This window comes from Myripristis murdjan, chromosome 12, assembly GCF_902150065.1.
Source record: "Myripristis murdjan chromosome 12, fMyrMur1.1, whole genome shotgun sequence".
NCBI lineage: Eukaryota > Metazoa > Chordata > Actinopteri > Holocentriformes > Holocentridae > Myripristis > Myripristis murdjan.
Window position 1 is genome coordinate 14,291,581 of NC_043991.1, and position 22,730 is coordinate 14,314,310.

A 22,730-nucleotide genomic window follows, 5' to 3' on the forward strand; every position below is an offset into this window, starting at 1 on the left:
TTTTTACCCCGTGCACCCCACCATGGAGGGTGTTTTTCTCACCTCCTGTGCAAAAACTTGTCCCAAATTTTAGCACTCTTTTCATCCCTCTCCTCTTCTTGTAACATGTAACCAGTCTCACAGTGTCTGTGTGTCTTATCTCCTGCCGTGCCTTCTTCCCAACGGCAGCCCACCCTGGCCCTTTGTGACTAATGGAGGCTGTACACATAATTATAGTCTGCCTCTGCCTGGATGGGACGACTTTACAATGTACATGTAGAGTTCAGAGCAGTAATCAGCACAGACGACTTGCCACAGATTATGAGTCACACTTACTGATGCATAGTAACAGCACAACTTTGCCTTTTTGGGGATACATATAAAAGTGATGGGTGATACATATAAAAGTACAAATTAGTCAGTATAACCAGTAACAGACAATAGATAAAACTGTTTTACAGCTTGAGATTTAGCAGAACTCCTGCTGATGTGTAAGCAACTGATTTGTGAGATCTAAATACACTTCAAAATTACAAACTAATACTGACTATAGTACCATTAACTTAAAATGATGCGCACTCCTGCCCCTTAAAGCTAAGTAATTCTCTCAAACGAATTGTTGGAGAGTGACTGACACCTAATAACTGTGATTCTGCATGTTAAACACAATATCTACAAAATGCAATTCTTCACATTTTTGACAATCTTTTCCCGAAGCAAGCTGTGGTATTTTAGAATTCCAATATCATTTTCCTTCCTTTAATCCTGCCGTTGGTTTCCATTCATTCCACTACGATACGAAAATGAACTTCCACAGTTATTCCATCACCATAATAAAGTCATTCATGATGGTTTTCCAGCACTGTTGTGTTTTGATGACTTGAAATTGGTCAGACAGAAATCATTTCTCCACAGGAAAACAGTTCCCAGGGAAACATTTGCTTCACACAGTGAATTATCAGTTCTGTGGTTATAAATGTTGATGACTTTGTTAGCCATAGAAACTATCATTCAAATTTGAAAATTTAGGGATTTTGATTATATGATGTGAAATCTTTAGCACCCCCGCATCATTTGAAAAATGGTTTGTTGCAAAGTAAAATGTGGGTAAGTAGTAGTAAATGACTTTAACAAATCACTTAAACAACTGCAGCTTGCTGAATCTTGTTGTCACATTTGATTTATTAAATACAAAGCGTTTAACACAATAAAACAATAAACTACTCTCTCTCTCTCTCTCACACACACACACATACACACACACACACACACACACACACACACAAAACCCTGTAAAAAAAAAAAAAATCACTCAATAAAACCTTCTGAAGATTTCTTCTATTTTTTTTTCCATCTTACCAGCTGAGTTTTTTCTTGCCTGTTATGAGGATTAAGTCAGGGGTGTCGTCCATTTTGCTGTAAACTTGTGGGTATGCGAGGCCTCTTGAGACTGTAAACAGTGATATTGGGCTTTAAATAAACTCTGACTTGAACTTGAACTTCTTGAGACGCTCAGGAAATTCTTAGGAATATGCAAATTAGGGCAGATGCTGAAAACTGCAGGGAAAATCGTTTTGTGTGTTCGTAGTTTAATCCGCTGTAACCCTGTGCTGATTTTTTACACCCATGTTTTTTTACTCTCATGTATTTTCATTCTACCTCCATCCTCCACATGGACGTGCTAGACTACACACTCACATGTCCTTGTTCGTGTGTCCTCCGCCCTTGTTTGGTAGCTACAAAACAGAGCTGCACATACATTACATATCCACAGCACGTCCCTCTCCTATTACCATGACTGATGTATCCTCCTGTGAGCTACACATAGATTTTATTGAAAGCTAAGAACACACTCATTTGCAAAAAGTCGGTGGTTTTCATGGGGCAGGGTAGAGGGTGTATTATTTTCATGCAACTATGTCCTACTTTGTGGCTAGTTTGACTGGAACTTTGGTGAAAGTGACAGACATTAGGTAGGGAACCTGAGACATCAGCATTATCCCATTATGTCTTCAACTTTTTTTGCAGTTACAAGCCAAGTCCTCCTGCTTGTGTTGCATACACTAGCTGCATTATCTGACAGATTACTAATGTTATGAAATGACTACTATCCCAATACCAATTATAATTTTCTTCAGCAGAGTTAGCCTATTATTAATCCTCTTTCAACAAGGTAACATAAAACAAAACTAACCAGCCCATAGAGATCATTTCTGACATTGCTCGTCTACAGATAGAATGAAATTCAACCCCTCCACACATAAGCTAACCTTAAAGTTTGGCTGACTTGTTAGAAGGAAAATAATATCAGCATGATGGATAGAGATTTACATCTGCATTTTCCTCCACTTCTGGCCTCAGATGACATCCAAAACAAACACAGAGCAATGGGAGATGAGGAGTGAGCTATAGTAAGTTATATAGTGCAGTTTCCATGCAGTTATTTAAGATCTTGCTCAGCATTTCTAAAACGCAGACATTTTTGTTATATTTTGTTGGTGTAGATTTAGAAATGCCCTTTTCAACTCAGAGAGCAGCCATAGTGTATACATGTACAGACTGATATATTCATTGCATTACTATTTTTTGTGTTTCTATCCTCCAGCTCCCTCCACTGCTTTTACCCGTCTGCTTCCTCTTTCTCCAAGACCATGACCTGGACCTGGTCAGAGTCCTCGAAGGCCTGCTCTGAATTTGTATATGGTGAATATTACATTTCAAGTTACACCCCTTTAAGATTTTTTTTCTGTCTCAGGGATGTAACAAAACCAAACTGACTGCAAGTTACCAAAATAATATTCCTAAATAAAGCTAGTCAGTTAACAAAAAGAGAAATGAGGTATCAGGCAGTAGAGTCGGAGGTGGTTATTAGGCATGGATGTGTGACAGGTCTGAGTGATAGGTATTAACAAAGACAAATGCAATTAAATATGCTGTAACCTAACTGGGTGGATTCCTGGAAAAAGAGAGAGAGGTGGGTCTTTCAGTGCAGTATTAAAGTCCAATATAAATGTAGGAAGGAAGCCTATATAGGCCTCCATACTTGGGAGATAGCAGTTCCTACTTGACTTGAACACTTGACTTTGTTTCTAATATTGTAATTTCCTCTCCCTCTCCCTCAGCTCATCATTAGCACCTCCATGCTACCATCATCATCATCTAAGAGTGTGTCATTTAGTTTGATCCAACTGTACACATTTCTATTAATGGTGCATGCAAATGTGTTTACTTTTGTGTGCTGCATTTTTATTAGGATGAGTCTGCCTGTCCGCCCTGATGCCAAGCCTGCCACTGGTCTGTCAGTAAAGGATGTGTTGGCTGGCCCATCTCCGACCCACCCTGGCTGCCAGGAGAGCTGAAAAGAGCCATTCTGCCTCAGGACTAGAGATGGATCGCTTCATCCACCACCAGGCTCCCACACCACACTGTTTTCTCTACACACTACATGCGTATCTGGATGTCTTGTCATTTGCGGAGGGTCAAACTACCCTGTCCTGTACTGTCACACACTATAATTATTATTTAATTAAGACTACGATACCTGAACATTACATTAGTTTTGCTCCAGGTGAGAACTTTTGGGATCAACACGTTCCCTGCTGAAAATGGGAAAAATACACATGTAATCGTTTTGGTTGATTTATTAAATTATAGCACGAAAAGCTGGCATTAATTAAATTCTGACATGCAGCAGCTTGGCGCCATGCATGGCAGTCTTTGCCATCAGTATGTGTGTGTGTGTGAATGGATGAAAGAGGCATACATTGTAAAGTGAGTGGCCAGTGGACTAGAAAAGTGCTGCAGAAGTGCAATCCATTTACCATTTACCACTCAGTGGGATGTAAAAATGTGTCATGGACCATTAGCTTGCTTATGTTAGGTGTTCAAGTCATTATTTTCCTACTGGGACTGTCCTCAGGTTGTCATGGACAGGCAGGATGCTACTGTGAGTCCATTAAATTCAACTGAGTTTTCATTCTCTACTGTTTCATTCAATTTGACAGTGGCTCTGCAAGTATAGCACAGTACCTCAGTCCATAATGCCATGATACGACACTACAGTTCTTTGTATTCATCCTCATACCCAATAAACTCTCTAAACTCATAGCTCATAGAGAATCCCTCCCAAATCAAACCCTGGTGAGTCCGGCAAAGTGTAATTTCAGCTCAGACTCTTTATCCTGCCGTTACTCCGGCTATTTGAGGAAGAGATGGAGAAGTGTTGGAGTGCGAGGGCAGCTGTTAAAAGAAGTCAATAAGATGATGTGGTGAGCACCGTCCGGTTGATGCAGAGTGGGAGTGTGTGGGTTTGAGCAACACAACTCAAGTCTGCCAAATCACACAAACATGGTTATGTCTTTCTTTGAATGCAGCTGTGAGTCATGTTGAGAGAATTCCTCATCTAAACAGTGGGCTGACATACCAGACAGAGCAAATAAGGTGCTTTTTCTGTGTGTGTGTGTGTGTGTGTGTGTGTGTGTGTGTGTGTGTGTGTGTGTGTGTGTGTGCATGTGTGTGTGTGTGTGTGTGTGAGACACAGAGAGAGAGAGAGAGAGAGAGAGCGTGCACACATAGGTGGGAGTAATTACTCAGCATGCTCTTCCTCTGTTCGATGGAAAAGGTGAGGCATAAAATCTATAATAGACAACAAACCTACAACTATTTGTAGAACAAGGTAGCAACTATGACCTGCTTTTGTATTTTCCATCACAGAGCCATCAAAAGCCTCTTGACTGAACTCCCTGTTGCATTTCTACATTACCGTTGTATGAATCATGTACCGCACACTGACAATATCATTTTAATTGAATATAGTAACGTATTCTAGATAAAACTGTAGAGATGGGGCATTGATGCTCTTACTGGTTATAAAGCTATAACACTGTTTTCTGAGTACAAGTGATTCAGCCTCTTCTGTCAAGTCAAATTTAGGGCTGAATACAGTAGACTGAATATCAATCCCTATAGGAGGAGTCTACCTGGTTAAGTGATTTGCTCGAAGGGGGTGGGGGCAATCCACTGACTACCCAGGACCGAAAAGGCGTCTGAACTAAAGTACCTTTGGTGATCTACATTTTTGAGTATTTTATATGTGTATTTCACAATACTTTGTTTAAGATTTGATCAAAATCAACAAAACTAAGGTCAGAGTTTGAAGGGCGGATGACTGAGTAAAGTATGACAGCAGATTGGTGCCAAAACCTCTACAACCCTCCTCTAGCAGAAGGGGGAAAAAATTGGTTCCTCTCAGGGATGACTCCAGTAAAGAGTGTATCAGTGTGTTTGACTTGTGTATGGCTAGACACAGATGTTTGTTAGAAAACAGAGGTAGGCAGAGCAACCAAAAACTGTACTCAAGTAAAAGTCTTGTTACTTTATAGCAATGATGACTCAAGCAGCAAAATAAATATTTAAGTAAGAGTAAATTAAGTATCATATAAAAGACTGTGAAAGTAATGAGTAACCTCATACATTCCCAGGGATGGACCAGGACAATAAATTGCACCAAGACAATTAGTCATTGAACCCTCATACTTGTGGGGCCTGACCATAATGTTGACAAAACACACTTAAGGCAAAAAAAAAATACTCCAAAGAAATGCATTTGCAGAGATGTGCTTACTCATGACCATCTAGGCTGGAGGGATCAACTGTGAGAAAAAATCCCAGTGCAAGTTCTTCACGCCCCCAAACATAAGCAATATCGCACAGCATGTACACCAACCCCTGACACCACCACCTGTCTGCATCACAGCAACTGTACACTAATTTACAAGCTTACTGGACCAAATAAGACCCGAGGAGGCTGACGATTTTTTTTTTTTTTTTTAGCAGAAGACACAAATAAACTCTCCATTTTCCCCAGTGAACATCGTATTCCCCCATACTTTAAAAGAACAGCCCTGTCTGTGATCCAAAAATAAACAACTAACAACCACAGTTATGAATGGAGATATATTTACATATTTCATTAGTTGACTGACCGAGACTGTAATGCAACAAATAGCAGCAGACAGAATGTAAAAATGAACTATCGTATTTGTTGTATTTTGGGGGCTATAATAGGTTTGTTTACTTTTTTAATTTAAACTTGGGAGTAAACAGATGTATTTTTCAATTTATTTATATGATAAAACGATCAGATTGGGTTAGTAATAATGATTCGTTTTGTATTAAAATCCTCTATTTTGTGTCTTACTATGTTTTAGCCTATTTTCTAAGATGTTTCTTTGCAAATCTGTATGATTTGAAGACAAAAGCTGTGGTGCGGCAATTCCTATGATATAGACCTACAGGAGAAATAATAACTGCCCTCCACATTCTAACATTATTCTCTCTTTCAAGCTTTTTCAATGCATTTTTTCAGCATTAACTTTAATAATGTTGTCTGATAATGTCTAGGGGCTTTGACCAGGCTATACAAAATCTGCAATGATCATGAACCTAGTATTGGCTAAAAAAAAAAAAAAACCTGCTTGCTACTTGGCAAGCAGTCATCAGCATTCTCGTCTCTATTGAAATGTCTTACATAGTGTAGCATAATTAAGATTTTTGTCTTTTTTTGGATGGGGGGGCATTTCTACTTTATTTGAAAGTGAAAATAGAGAGAGACAGGACAGGCAGTGGAGAGAGAGGGGATGACTTGCAGCAAAGGGCTCGAGCTGGATTCAAACCCTTATTGCCGCAGTGAGAACTTAACCTTGATTTGTGGTATGTGCTCTACCAAGTGAGCTGCCAGGGCTCCCCCTTACTTTTTTAGTTTTACTGCTCCATGTTTTCTCTTGTCATTTTGCTTCTCCATTTTCTCAGCTTTTGCAAAGACTTGCTGGCTGATTGACCAAAAAATAAATAATTAAGTAACTCCTGTCCCTGGAAAGCGTTTGAATGTGAGGCTCGGGATGTGCAGCCTCGTCCAACTCACCACCACCTGCTGCTGCTTGCACTATATTTCACCACCAAACCTTCTACTGACTGTTTGTCAAACAGGGTCGCGGTGTGTGGCCACCTGACAAAAGAGAGAGCCAAAGCGGTCAGCCTCTGGGGATGTTTCTGGGACCAACTTGTGCTGAATAAAAACGAATAGATAAATGAATATGTGAACGTAAGGGGACAGGAGTGCGGGTTAATGTAACAGAGTATCTTTTTTCTTTGCAAATGCACTTGATTAAGAGTGAAAAGTATGCTGCATTAAAACCACTCAGAGAAGTATGATTTATTCCAAATAGATACTTAAGGACATGTAATGGAGTAAATGTAACATGCTACTACCAACCTGTGGTTACAGATGGAAGTAGGGGTGCAAGAGGACAGTGGGGAGAGGTGTGTGTGTGTGTGTGTGTGTGTGTGGGGGGGGGGGGGGGGGGGGGGGGGTGCAGGGCGCGCGTATAATTCCTAGTTACGCCCCTGGGGGCTCTCATGAACCCCATGGCCCTTCACAAACTCACATCAAATGTTTATAGTGTTTATCAGGTAATCCAGAAGGTACATTTTCCAGCACACACTCGGGTGCCCTCGCGGCTGAGTGATGTTTGAGCAGAGTTTAACAATGTTTGAAGAGCAAACCTGTTCATCCAAAGCCTCCGGTTGGCCTCACGGTGTGCTCTCTATATTAAAGCTTCCTCAGCGAGTAAACAGGTGACGATCAGAGTCTGGTAGACGCACATTACAGATCACATCTAAATGATGCACACTGTCATTTCGTGCTGAATGCAATTGCAGACAGTGAGAGTGGTACAACTTGCCCTTGAACACAAAGATGCATGGATGCGCTCGTTCCTACATACTTAACCACCCGATTATCCACCCTCCCGCCCACCTATAGATACCCCCACCCACCCCGCCCCTCTCTCTCTTTCTCTCCATCGGACGCACCAGTCATCACCGAGCAGCCACCTAACACCGGCTGAGGGAGTGGTGTGGGTTCCACTGTGCTCCAGAGCCCGGAGACTCGCACCGTCACTGTTTCCTCCGCAAGCCCCGGGACACCAATCCGCTCAGGCTGACGGCTGCAGCAGCGCCTCCTCTCCGAGCCGTATGGAGACACCGAGCACCTCAACACCATGCACTCCTAAGCTCCAACACGCCGTCTTTTGTCTAGCCTGAGGAAAGTCTGCAAGATCACTTTCCCTGCTCCGCTGACGTGAGGCGAGCGCACACGGATTTTTTTCCTCCTCTTTCGGGGCAGCCTTCCTTTCTCCGGTCTCTCGCAGTCCGCCGCACGACTCTCGACTTTTCGGTGGGAAGAAGGCACTGTCGTTTCCCTGAGTGAAGCCCTACCTGCTCACCCAGCACCCATGAATTCGGATATAAATGTGTACCTCGGCAAAGAGAAATCGGGCATCATGCGGAAGAGAGCTCTGCTCCTTCGGAAAGGTTGCAGCTTCGAGATAACCAGGTAGGATGGGGGGATTCTTTTGGGAAGCTGATTTCGTTTTGGGCTGCGACAAGGGGCGATCAAAATGGCTAGACCCAGTAGACTGTCTCCCAAATTTTGCACTTTCCCACCCACTAGGGTTAGGGTACATTACACAAGGCCACACAAGGAGTTTTTGCAGGCAGTGTGTGCCTTTCACCTTGTGGAGTGGCTATTTTGCCATGGATCAGCTGTGTGTGTGTGCGCGCACAACAAGAAGGATGCCCCAAAACATACGGGTTTGACTGTTCCATTAATTTAGCCTAAGGTGTGTGTTTAAGTGTGTACACATTGTTCCGCCTGCTTGGCTTGTGGTGTTTTATTTCCGGCCAAAATTACCCCCTTAATTGCTTTTTGACCAGCTTAATGTACTGTTTATGGACCGCGCGTTCACGTTGTGTGTCCGAGTGGGGGGATGCGTTACGCACGGATGCGTTTTGTCTGCACCCGACTCCAGTGTTGACAAAGCTCCTCCGTTGTGGCTCGCTGTCATTTCGTTCTTTTTCACACAAAATAAAATTTGATTGTCACGTCGTCCAGCGCTCAGAGAGCACTAGTGCGGTGCCACAGAGCCTTCAGAGTCTTCAGGTCCTCATTCCAATCCAGTCAAACCCCTCACCAGATGACTGACCAGCACACCTTCAGATAAGGGGGTAAAAATTTGGCTGGAATGAAAACCTGCACATAATTGCCCCTCCATGCAACATATGTATGAGACCACAGTGCTAGAGCAGAGGCACTGTTTGACCTCTTCCAGGTCACACAGATTGTGGACACAGTGACACATGACTTCAGTTAAGACAGCCAGTAGAAAGTGGCATGGATCTGATTTTTCCCTCAAATGTTACACAGATCTGATTTTTATGCCAACAAAAAACACACTGATCTGAGATTTTCAATTATGATTTGGGCCAGTTTGATGTGTGGTCCTGAATCAGATAAGTATCTCATTCCTGCTGATGTGACGCTGTGTGAACGCTCAGATCAGACTTCATCTGAGCACGCTCATATCAGCATCATCATTCATTCAACGTCAGCAGTGATGAATGAAAATATGGACTGTAGCAGCAACAACAACAGGGACAAAGGAGGTTACACATATACGTGGGAAGATGCTTCAAACCAAGCCCCTTTTTGCCTCCTTGCCCTCAGCCTGATATACTGCCACCACACCACTGTTACCACTGTAAACAATTCAAAAAATGATCGCTTGCCACACTATTTTATTAGTTGTGATGATGGACTGTTGTGCCAGTGATATTTTGGTTGTTCAGCAGCATGTTTGTCGTAAATGTGGGGTCATGGCAGAGATCTGTCCACGCTGATGTCAGATTACATACAAGCCACATACAAAGATGAATCTGAACAGTCAAGGCGAAAAGATCAGATCTGAGAAAAAAAAACAAAACAGAATTCAGTCGCAGATATACCAAGCCATACAGATATGACTTGTAATGTTCATCCTCTGTGCTGTCCCTGGATGGTACACCTGTCTTCCATAAACTGCTGGAGGTTCCTGTACGATGTCACCGTGCCTTAACCATACTGAGTGTGTGTGTGCATCATCCAGTCCCCAGTGCCACTCTCCAGCTTGTGTGTCCCAGCCTGCCCTCCTTCATGTGCGGTCCATACTACAGTCATCAGTCAGAAGTTTGTTTACCGTGGTTTGGACCAGTAAATGGCTGGTTATGTTTAAAGGCTCTCATTTTCACTGATGTGACACCAACTCTTTACGTAACAGCTTGATGAAGGCAATAGTTTCTAGTGATCATCACAATTTGACTCACAAGAACACAATGAACCAGGGCGATTAGGTGGAAACTGAGAGAATTCCAACATAATTGTCAAGTCATAATATATTAATTGAGAATGGAGGTAGTCAAAGATGATTTTGGTAGTATTGCCTGTATGACAGACAAACTCAAGTATTTATGTTAGTTTTTGCTCATATCTGGTTATTCCTCAAACACTGTAGTTCTGCGCCAACATATGTTCCTAACACGCCGCTTATATTAATTCACACTTAAAGCGATGTATTTAAGATCATCTTGACGTGTGGGTGGGAGTAGAAGTTTATATAAGCAACTCATTATCGCTGCCGTCTTGTGCCTCATAACTTGTCTCTGTGTTTGTGTGTTGTGTGTCGGAGATGTCTGCAGGCTGCCAGGTCTCTCCAGTGTGTGTGGGTCTCACTTTCAGAATAGAAGCTTGTATCACATTTGAAGTGCATGTGGAGGCGAGCTCTGCCCAGCTTTTGCGCCAAGCAATTACACATAAGCTGCCCCGTCTTATCAGCGTGATTTATCCTCTGAACTGAAGTGTGTTTGCCGTCCTGCGTGCTGTAAGTCTGGTGTCACATCGTGAGGTTCCTGGCAGACTTGCTCTTAGACACTGGAGCAGGTTAACAGCTAATCAATCAGAGCCGAGCCTCAAGTGCTGCTGTGTGGGGAAATCATGTCTGTACTGTACACAGGGGATCTGGAAGACATATAGGTAAAAGGGCTACTGCCGAGCAGACTTTGCCAATGTGAACCTCATTGTGCTGCACACACGCACACATGCACAGACACACACACACACACACTTGTGTTGATAGGCTCACAAACAGGTGTGCATGAGTGTATACACTACAGTTTGGATAGGTTATACAGATACATGTCGTAAGACATGCTTTTAAATGCACACACACATGCGTGCACTTGCACACATTGGCCAAAGTGTTTCCATATGTATGTCATGAGGTACTTTTATCTGGACATTGATCTGGCCTCTCTCTCCTCCAGGCTACAGACAGTCATCTGACTGTGGGAGAGAGCCTGAATGAAAGCACTGGAGAGAACTGTGTCACACTAAAACTAAATTCTTCAAATGTAAATATTGGAAACTAAATGAAATAGTGCAGCTCAGGAAGAGATTTTAATAAAGTAACGCTGACATGACAATTTTTTTTTATATCGAACGATTTCAATAATTATCATGACATTATTTAAAAATAATAATAATGATGCTTAATTTACAGACTTTGGAGTATTGTCCTCAGGAAAGAACCTACAGAATCAGATGGCATTAATTATGGTTTATGATATACAATTATTTATTAAAAGAACGACCAGGTGACATGGCTTTAGGCATGGCATCTTCAGTGATACAGTGCGTAACTGTGCTGGTTATGTCTTTGTATCGGTTGGATTTCTTTTCGTTTGGGGTAATGCCTGAAAAAGCAGACTCAGCTGTTGAACTTGGGAAGTTTGGCCGGTAGCAGCAGTAGGCCTGGCCTGCTGGCTGAGGCCAGCATGATAGTGTAAAGTCATGCTTTCAGAGCGCTCTGTGGTTGGTACCTTGTGAGATGGAGGAAGAGCTTGGTGGTGTTTCCTGTTCTGCTGGGGGCTGGTCGCCAACATCATTTGCACCTAAAGCTGGCCTGTGCTTGGTCAGACTTCATGTAGCTGAACCATTTCCAAATAACTGAAGTGGTATGACCTTTCTTTCATATGATTGTTTCATCTTTGGTGACAGTTTCCCTGGACTTGATTTCGCTCCTGCAGCTGCTCATTTATCGCTGAGTAACATTTGGCTACTCCATGCAGTCGGTCATCCCAGGGTGTTGTGAGTGGAGGAGGGGCCAAAAACATACGTCAACCACTCATGTCACAAGTTGCTTTCTCTGCTGTACAATTGGTTGTTCGTGTAGTCAAAAGTAATGATATCAGAAATGAATCTCATAAGTATATCATCGTTATTGTGGCAGATTTTATCATGAAAATTGTCAGTCGTTTTATTGCCCATCTCTACGTATCATATTATTATGTCTGTTTGTTGACATGATTATGCCTCTAACTGGAGAATATTTTCTATTTCATGAATTTTTACCTTAACATGTTTGGAAAAAACAATCTGTTTTATTACTTAAAATTGCATAAATAATGGAAATATTTGCAAAGTTTTTTTTAAGGGGGGTTCAGCCGATAAGTTGTTGCCATATGGCAACAATGCACATTCATGAGGTATCAGAAAATCTAGTTTTTCTCTAAAAATATCCTTTTATTGAAAACAAATCCAACTTAGTCAAATGTGTAGCCCAATATTTGCACAGTTAAATTAATATAATTTCAGTTATTTGATATTTACTGGGAGAGGGGAAAATACTCAGGCACTGCTTCAGTATTCTCCCAGACCTCCAGGCCAGAAACCCAGCACCCTGAGCCCCCTGCTGACCGCCAGCCTGCCAGCCAGCCACCTGCCCTCCTTCCTGGGCATCTTCTGTCCTCCGGCCTCACTTCCATATTTGCATGTAGTTACCATGTGGCAAAAAAAATCATTTTACCATTTAAAAAAACACATTCCATCTAAACTGGTTTTAATGAAGAAAGTAAAAGTAAGCTAACTCCAGATAGCATTTAATTTTTTTTAATTCAACGTTGAACAGTTATTCAACCTTGGGAGCCCTCAGATCATGACCGCTTCAGTGTCACAAGACCATGGAAAAAGGAGTGCAAACACAATTTCCTGGTCATGTGATGTGATCAATTAAAGTAAGAATTTAAAGTAAAAGACCTCCTTTTCACAATTTAACAGTAAAATATTAGTTAATACTACTGCTTTTAAGTAAAATCGACATAAAGCAATTGTTGCCGTATGGTAACACCAGGGTTAACACCAGTCGACTGGTAATGCATTCTCATTTACAGCAGGTAGCTGCAGAGCTGACTGTGAAGAGGGAAGAGTTGAACAGATCACTGGAATATATTAGCTTGTCATTTTGCTTTGATGTTGGTTGGGTGGGTTGTGGTGGTTGCAGGAGGTTGTGTGTCTGTCCATGCTTGTTAGTGTGTCCATCTGTGTGTGCATATTTGTTAGACGTTTAATAAAGGAAAGAAATTTGAGCTTGTTCTGCCAGTATGGAACCAAGAAACTTTGGACGATTTCTTAGCATGGCATTCACATGTTTATGTCTTTCCACATGAGCAACTTTTGAGAGAAGCCTCGAGTATGACAGGAAACAAATCAATATTCAGTAAGGGAGAGCAGATGGCCTTCAGGAACAGTCAGCCCCGACTTACTGGTTGTCCCTTTCCCATCCTTTTCCATTACCATTTGACCTATCTGCAGAAACTGTCATTTCCTACCTGTCACTGTTGGTTATGCTGTGTCTGATGGCTGCAAACTATCTCCAGACAGCCAATATAGGCCAACTGTGTGTAAAGGAGCCTGCATAGTGACTGTAGGAGGAGGGAAGAAATGGCCGGCTTGGTGCTGGCCATGAAGCGGCGCCACAAACGAAACTGTTGGGGGAAAAAAAGCAACGTCAGAGAGACTGAGGGCAATAATGTGAACGGACAAAGCTAGTGCACCGGGCAGTGAAACCTTCTAAGAGCCAGGGGAAGCCAAACAAAATTGAAATGACTGGTTGAAAGACGTTTTTAGATAAAGCCAGTAAAAAATGCAAAAATGACAAGAATGCAGCAGCGTGCTTTCTAAGAACCTAAAGGCAACCTCAACAGCTGCTGATGCGGTGGAATCCAAACGCATTGTGTGCGATCCAGAGGCCTGCGAGTCAATCCATAACAGAACATTTGTAGTTCATTTAAGGAAAGGTATGCACTGGCAGTTGAGTGCGTTACTGGACCATGAGGGAAGAGAAGCCCATTTATCATAGACCTGAGCAATGCATTATGTGATTTGGCCGTCTTGCCAGGGGTTTTATACTGTAATGCTGACCAAACAAATACAGTGAGATGCTGAGGATAGTCTGCTGTGCTGTTTAGCATGCACCGAAATGTGTACAGTTCATTAATGTTTCAAATCAGTGTTGTTCATCCCCCCTCCCTTCTCATACCCATTCATCCACTGCACAAAAGCTTCTTGCAAAGCAGGGATAATTTCACCCAGCCCAGCGCCTGCAACTGTGACCACATTAATGGAGCAAAAATAGATCCGCGGCGGGTTGCAGCCACTGAAATTCTGACGGGCTTCCTCGCTCCCTTTCACTCTCATCTTCCTTTCTCACTACTGAGGTTATGAGGGTGCATTTGCTTTGAAATACTATCTCAGCCTTCATTAACGTCCCCCGCTGCCAAACCCACGATGTTGTGTAACTACAGTTACCGGCCAGGGGTCTTGCCGTAGCTTGTGCAGGATTGCTGCTTGTCAAGATTGGCACCACATCCAGATGTAGCCGAAGTGAATCATGCTGCGTTCACGGGTTTTCGAAAATGATCGGAAGAGTGAGAGAGAGAGAGAGAGAGAGAGAGAGCGTCCAGCGTATGTGTGCTCTTGAAAAACAAGCGAGTAGGAAACATGCGGTGGGGGTTTGTCATCCTGCGGTTTCCTGTTGAAGGTTTTTACGTTAAGTATCGGAGCAGCCGTGTGCGAGATAGCTTGTGTTTTGACTGTAGGCCACCACATCTGCTTTACGCATTTACAGATGTGAGAATGCATACATGGAGGACGGTACTATGCTGATGTGCTATCTCTCTCTCTCTCTCTCTCTCTCTTTTTCTTTCTCCTGCCCTGACTCGATCTATCAGACAGGCTGGACTGGTGGGGTCTTGCCCTGTGTTAGAGCCTGTCATAAGCCCAGTGGGGAACAGAGTTGATGTGCGAGCTGACAGTTCAGTCTCAAGGCACCGCTCTGCTTCAGATACCCTGAATGTTACTTAGCTCTCACCAAGATCCCACACACATTAAGTTGTATGTGTGTGTCTGTGTACTTTCCTGGAGTAATCAGAAAGAGAGAGTTTAAGGTCCAGGTTTTTATTTTTAGGTGTTTTTGTGGTCTGAGGAGACAGTATTCATCACTGCTCCTATTGCATTTCCAGTGTTGGTGCAATAGTGTTTTTGTGTGTGTGCATGTGCATGTGTGCGGCCTCTGTCTCATGTGATCGCCATAGGTTTTAGCTGTCCAAGGCTAGCCGTGCTCGGCTCAGTCTTACAGTGAGTCCCTCAGTGAGGTCTGATAAACAGTGGACTGTAATCACTCCCATATGTAGCTGCATAGCTCAGCACAAACCAGCACAGCTCAGCGCTGCACACAATACAGCACACCAGGCTCATTTAGACAGAAAAATAGACTCCAAATAGCGAGAAGAAAAATACAAAAAAAGAGAAAAAAAAATCCCTTCCTTGATTACAGCCCTATGTAAACTTTTACTCTGAGACTGGGACATCTGCTTCCATTTAGGGCTTAAAGACACATACCTACACATTAACATGCACTGTGCGCTGCTCCAGGAAGCTTGGAGGTTGGAAAAAAAAAGTTTCCCATTATAGTTAGCTGGAATAAGCCCAGCATACAGGGAGTTGTATTTTAGCAGGGTATCGGTTGAGATGTGGCCAGGTCAAGCCCGGCCGCAAACCACACTCATACAAGACTCATACCCTGGGGAGTGTTTTTCTTTTGTTTATCAAGGTTGTATAAACTTCCTTTTCTTACCACAGTCACTGTCCAGGATGACGCAAAAAGTACGAGAAAGTGTGCATGGCATACAGACCGGAGTGGTTTTGCTGCAGAGGGATAAAAGGAAGTCGGCGCGGCGCATATGGATACAATCCATGTGAGCAGTCGGTGTATCTTGTGATGCTTCACACACACATGCACACACTGCTCACCATAATGCCTAAAGAACAATCCATGGGAGGAAATGGAGCCAGTGAAGGGTTACTGTTGTACATTTTTACCCTGTGGTTTTAAGGGAGGCCAGCCAAAACCTCAAGTTGGTTAGAGAGTGAGCAAGAGAAAGAGAAAGGGCAGAGGAACGAGAGAGAGAGAGAGAGAGAGAGAGAGAGAGAGAGAGATAGAAGCATAGCTCTAAAATAGAAACATCTAGGAAGGGGTATATTTTCATAACAGACGAGTAGGGGCTGTAAAGAGCTGGTGAGGTGTGGACATTTTTAAAATAACTACTTAAAGGAAATTTCCCCAACTGCAGGCCTCCTGGTAGCCTAGCGTATGGATTACATTCAGCAAAACCAGAGAATGTGGCTAAATTATAGTTTTGCCATTGCCATTTGAGACCACAATCTTTATAATCCTCCCTGGCTTTTCTTCTCTTAAAGGTGCCCTGGGTGCAAGGTGCACTACTGTTGAACTTGTAGTTGTACATGGTGCTGGATTTGCTCGCTTGTTTTCATATTGTTACATTCTTTTTTTTTTTTTTTTTTTTTTTTTTTATTACAATCTCAAAAACAAAAAAAGCTCCATAAAGAGGCACAGGTGCATACATAGAAACACATGATCCATTAGTGAAGGCGATGTTTTATTTGCAAGTTATCTTTTATAAGAATGTTTAATTAGAATAGATGCATACATACGCACTGATGTGGTGTGTTTTTCAAACATGGGGACTATCGTTTCACTCATAACATGAGGCAGCCAAGTCATACAAATAAAGTTCCCTCTCCACCAACTGTGATACAAGGTGCAGCCACTAGAGGGCAGACTCCTCCCATGTGTATGTCTATACAGCCTCCTGCAGAATGAATGGAGGTTTGACCTGGTGGTTTTAAAGTGATTAAAAATGGCATTCACAGCTTGGACGATGATATAATTTAGTTTTGGCTCTTTTAGCTAATAAAGTAACAAGTAACAAATGAAATCTGAGTAAATCAATGTAAATGGGTGATTTTGCAGCATTTACATATTTTTTTCTGAAGTGTTATGACCTTGAATTTTGGTCCTGTGCCTAAAACCTGCAACTGAGAACTTTTCCACTTTTTTCTGGAAGTAATTGATGAAAAACTAGGCATACTGTGTTTCTTTGTGTATGGAGCCCAATGCAGGCTTTGTTTGTGCAGATCACATCACGATGCTAACATACATTTAATGGGAATGAAATGATGATAATGATTTTGACACTGAAACAATAAGAACTGGTATTATTAGCTGTTGTTGTTATTAGATGAAGTACTTAACTATTTCATCGGTATTATGTCTTTATAGTGGCATGAATTCAGCTCCCACCTGTTCCCGTATGTACCGTACCGTCTGCAGGATGAATAAAGTATCTATCTATCTATCTATCTAGCTCAGAGGATGAATTAGGCTCATATTCAGGGCTGCAGCATTTATCAGAGTTATGACTCTCTCATTTAAGATTGCCTGACCACAAGCAAATGCATGCATGCACGCAACACGTACACACTCATGCACTCTGTCGCTTCACGGCCAAGGGCAGAATGGTATCCAGGTGTGGTCTGATGGTTTTAGATAAAAGGTTAATTCTCCTGATCACGATTAACGAGGGGATGGTCATCATTTGCCGCTGGCTGACATAGTGACATTTTGCCGGGGCAACTTGGTGACCTGTTGGCATTTGGGGCGCACCAGAAAAGAGGGGCCGGACTCTGAATCCAAATCATGCCTCGCCACTTGTCTGTGTGTCTGTGTGTGAGAGATAAAATACGGTGAAATCATTGCTGTGCGTCAGTGCGATGAAATATGTAAGGTAACGCTGCTAAATGAGCTGACGACATTCTTAAAGGAATACTCCAACGTTTTGGCCCAGACTGAAACAAGATGTTCAATACCATTTTCATGTCTGTACAGCCAGTGGTTCGGTTCCTGTGGGTAGGATTTTGTGTTAGCTTAGCATAAAGACTTGAGGTCTATAGGAGTCATTAGCCTAGCTCCGTGAAAGTGAAAAATAAACTTTACAGGAACTCCGAAGCTGCCTTCTACACACAGTGTCAGTCTTGGTAAATCAGAAAAAGGGTGTTTTTGAGTGTTTCTTTAAGCAGTGACTGTTCACTGAATGTGACTGTAGAGATGCTGGGTTGCACAATGAGATTGAAGGTATTTATGCAGATAGAAAAAAAAACCTGAATATGAGTCATTTTACTAATGTGCACTGAGAGTACCATCGTACCATCGTGGCTGTGCCAGTGTATTGTGGAGAGTCAGTTACTGAGCTTTCTACTTAGATGCAGTTATCTTTCAAACTGATGAGAGCAGGATAATATGTGTCAGATCATGTTTATCATATTTCCATATCTGTGGATGTAGGAGGTTGGGTGTTCAATGTAATGACAGTATTGTGTAATACATAATATATACAGATAAAAATATATACATAGAAATGGTGGGAATAGTAATATTTGCCTTGATAATAATAATACCAACAATAGTTGTAATAATTACAATACTAATCGTTATATGTGGTACCTACATAAAGTTAAAAAGGCCGAGAGTTAATCGAGCTAAAGATTGGAGGGAACAGGTGAAGAGGACAGACAAGGAGGAGGATATCGAAGAGGTAGATAGATAACGAGTGTTTGATGATGGGAGCGAGAGGGAAAGAGAGCCGGAGAGATGCGATGATGAGGATAAGACCTCTTCGTCACCTGGCCCCGGCTGTTGAGCGGGATTATGGGTAGTCCCAGGGCAGCAAATGGAAATGATTGATTGGAGAGGATCTGGGAGGCCAGAGACACTGCCTGCAGTCTCTCTCTCTCCCTCTCTCTCTCTCTCTCTCTCTCCCTCTCTCTCTCTCTCTCTCTCTCTCTCTTTCTCTCTCTCTCTCTCACATACAGGACAATGGATGAATTATGCCACAATCAGATGAAGCCATTTGTCAGTATTACTTCCTCTCACTGGTTACATATTATCCAATGACAAAGGCTCATCAAAGCAAAATGACCTCATACCAGGACTTGTGATTTGCATGTGTTTTGCAGACAAAATCCTTCTGTTGGCACTCAGCAATTAGTGCTTGTAGTGCAGTTTAACTACTGTATATGTCATCCAGCATGTTTTCAGTGTGTGCATTATGTGCATATATAATCTTTAGTTTTGTACTAATGTGTGTTTTCCATTTACATATATATCATGTATGTAAATGACTCCAAGTCAAATCGCCTGTGATGTCAGTAACTTTTTCTCAGTTAGCTTTGAGTGGTTCAGCTCATTGCCTGCTGTCTCGTCCATGCACTCTCTATAGCTCTCTTACACACACAAAAAGTAACAGGGGCCCTGTTTATCCTACGCATGGGAAAGGTGCCGTGGTCAGACATGGCTTAGCTGATGAGACTAAAGGGCCGGAGTGGCAGCTGTCCAGAGAGAAGGCAGCGTAGCTTCTGGGGATTAGCACACTATTGAGTCGAGAGCTCCAGATCCGCACCATGCAGCCTCACAGCAGGCTTGTACTGTCAACACTGACGTGGGAGTTCCCGTGCAAACACACACATACACACACACACGCACATTCACACATTTTGCATGCCTGTGCTGCATTGCGTGCACTATAACCCTTACAGACACGGTCACACACTTTGCAAACCCACACACTATAATGCTTACACCTACAGGTTTCCCACTCTTTGAAGTTGCAATTGTCTGGGGAACACATAGCCTGGGATAGTCCATGTCTGCCAGGTCACACACACACACACATACACACACACTCATATAGCGCAAACATAAACAAAGGAGTTGATGTCAATATTTCACTTGCCATCTCTAACACCGAAGTGATCAGCAGATCCAAATGATATTGTTCAGGATTCACTCAGCACCATGGAAAACTGCATATGGGTGTGTGTTTGGGTAAGAAAATCAAACATATGACTAGTGGTGCTTTCACAAGGTAGTTATACATAAGAGATGTTTGCTCTTTAACAATGTTGATATGGTAGTAAATAATAGAACTGCCAATAAGTTCAGAAAATTGCATCCTTGTACTGTAATACAGATTATGGAAAAATTATTGATATGGCAGTTTATCATCAATATGACTATGCAAATATACTCAGAGGGCTGCTTCCTTAAATAAATAACTTTATTAATGAATATTCAGTATTATTGCATTGTCAACCAATTCTAGAAATGAAAACTGAGAATGTAAACAATCAGTAAATGGTTACATAAACATCAGTATTGTTCAATATCAGTCAGTGGCTGACTGTGGCTTAAATAAAGAATAATAAAAAAATATCTATCTGTCTATCTATGTGTTCATTTATTAATTAAACTTGAATTAAGAAAAAGGATCAAAAATTAATTTCTACATTACTTGAAGCATCTTTTTTCTACATTTTGTTTTGTAAAAAAAAAAAAAAAAAAAAAAAAAGAACATATACACCAATACCGCGATACAGTATCAGTGATAGGCCAATATTGGGCACTACTAATATTGATATATTTGTGAGCCATAGTATGTGTCAAACCTGATTTGCCTTAACAACACACAGCAGCCTGATGTGCAAAATATGGTGACACCTGCGTGTATCCATGAGGTAACAGAGTGAAGGCCGAAAAGAGACGGTGCCCATTCTGAAGATTCATGATTGGATCTGTTTGTCGTAAAGCACTTTAACACTCCCTCTCCCTGTTAGGATAGTGGGCAATCAATAGGCTTCAATCTGCAAAAAAGGAAGACGGAGACAGACCTAAACACTCCAAGCCCCTGGACGTCACACAGAAAGGTGTACGTGTCTGCGTTGTTTCCCACTGTGAGGAATCAGTGGATTGGATTTGTTACCTGGAGAACATTGCCGTCACACAAAACTCGCATTCTTCCTCGCTCACTCACCAAATTTGGCTGAACTTTGAATGACGCTACTCAGTGACAGTGTTTGTAAACCAACAGGATGATGGCTCACAGGCCGCCGGGACACTAATAAAAAGGTGCATCTTTGAAGAGGAAGTCTGGCCCTCATCGGGTTCCCTTGTTACAGGCGGGCTTGACAACAAACCGTTGACACTGGCAGCTCTTATGCAAAGGACATGGCCGACTGTGGCCGCGTGTGTCACAAGTGCAACAATGGGAGGGCTCATTTTGAAGTTGTGGTTATGCGACACTGTATAAGTGGGAGTGTGTGTGTGTGTGCGCTCATAACCCTCGGGGCCCTAATTAGGGGTGGGGGTGTTCAAGCGTCTCGGGTTGGTTGTTTGTAACCCAATCCTGGCATGAGCATGAAGGCGTCACTTCATTTCAGCGATCCTTTTGAAAACGGTTTGATTCCAGGCTTCAGGGAGCGACAGATTACATCAGCATTTAGGTATGAGCTATTTTTAAAGGTAGACACATTCGGGGAGAGACTGCCTCGCTCTCCTCTAGCTGCTAGCTGTATGTGTTTTCCTATAGAGTGTAGCGTGCCACAGAGGGGGGTTTCTGCTCATTAAAAATTGATGAGCAGCTGAGTGCCGTGTAGCCTGAGCTGAGCATTCCTGCACTCGTTCAATGCCTCGTGTGTAGACGGAGCTGGAGACACAGGCTGTGGCTGGGCTATTGTGAAGGTATCAGATTTACCTAGGCTCATATTTCACCTGCCAACATGTGTGTGTGTGTGTGTGTGTGTGTGTGTGTGTGTGTGTGTGTACGTGCTCCCACTTGGTGAACAAATAGGAATTGGAAGTTCTTCTCCCATGTTTCCCTCTACCAGTTTGCCAATCTAATTTATTGTTTTCTTCATTTCTTCTTCTTCCTCCACATTTTCTTCCCCTTGTCTTCCATCCCATTCGTCCATGTCACTTACAAGTTCATCCATCCCTGTTCTTCTTCACCATACTGTTATCCTCCCTCAGTTTCTCCCTATCTTTCTTTCTCTCTTACTGATGTGACTGTTACAGTGTGCAGGAAGTAGATGTGTGTTGTTGGGTGTTTATAGTGTCCTCTTTGTGTGTGTGTGTGTGTGTGTGTGTGTGTGTGTGTGTGTGTGTGTGTGTGTGTGTGTGTGTCTGTGGTTTGTTTCCATGAAGTGCTTGCATTTGTTTGTGCATGCCAAACCGGCCACATAAAGTTGTTTTGCTATTTCATCAATCCCAAAAAAAAAAAAAAAAAAAGGATAACTAAGGAGAAGGTCATCATGAAGCAATCGTGGACCATTAGTAATAACTCAGTAGTTATTTGTTTGTTGCAAAGGGAGATGGTCCACTTTACTCGTGGGGGACACAAAAAGGACACGTACTAATACGATAATCATGAAGTAAAGATGCAAACCCATTAACACCTCAGTGGTTATTTATTTGTCAGTCGAGTAAAGTGAAGCGCTGCTCTTGAGGAGACACAAAAATGTTAAGAATGATGAAGTAATGATGCAGTACTAGTAACCTCTAATTATGATGCACCACTTTACTTGAGGGGACAAGTAAATAGTAACAAATATGGAGTTAATGAAAAGGTAATGATTTGTTATTGATAAAGTGTCATTTAGCAGCTTACTCAGAGTCAGGAACAAGGCATTAAGTATATGGCACAAATTGTTAAATATTAATTCAGTAAGACGACATCTAACAGTCTGTTTATCGGTAACTTATCGACTATAGAGTAGTATATTCAGATATTCAGGTACTCCTTGGAGGGGGGGGGGGCATATTTTAAGTGAATAAGAGTGAATTCAGTGA

The 22,730-nt window shown here is 42.3% G+C and overlaps 1 protein-coding gene across 4 annotated transcripts in view; it reads left to right on the plus strand.

Moving 5' to 3' along the window:
* Window positions 1-7,952: 7,952 nt before the first annotated feature.
* garnl3 (GTPase activating Rap/RanGAP domain like 3) overlaps window positions 7,953-22,730 on the plus strand; it is a 75,159-nt gene continuing 60,381 nt past the window's right edge. For 2 of the 4 annotated variants that reach the window (XM_030065883.1, XM_030065884.1), the window contains exon 1: window positions 7,953-8,374. In XM_030065883.1, the coding sequence (XP_029921743.1) occupies window positions 8,274-8,374 (101 nt within the window). In that variant the 5' untranslated portion in view covers window positions 7,953-8,273. The remainder of the gene's footprint in view (window positions 8,375-22,730) is intronic. The other 2 variants (XM_030065886.1, XM_030065887.1) reach the window with 1 other exon arrangement.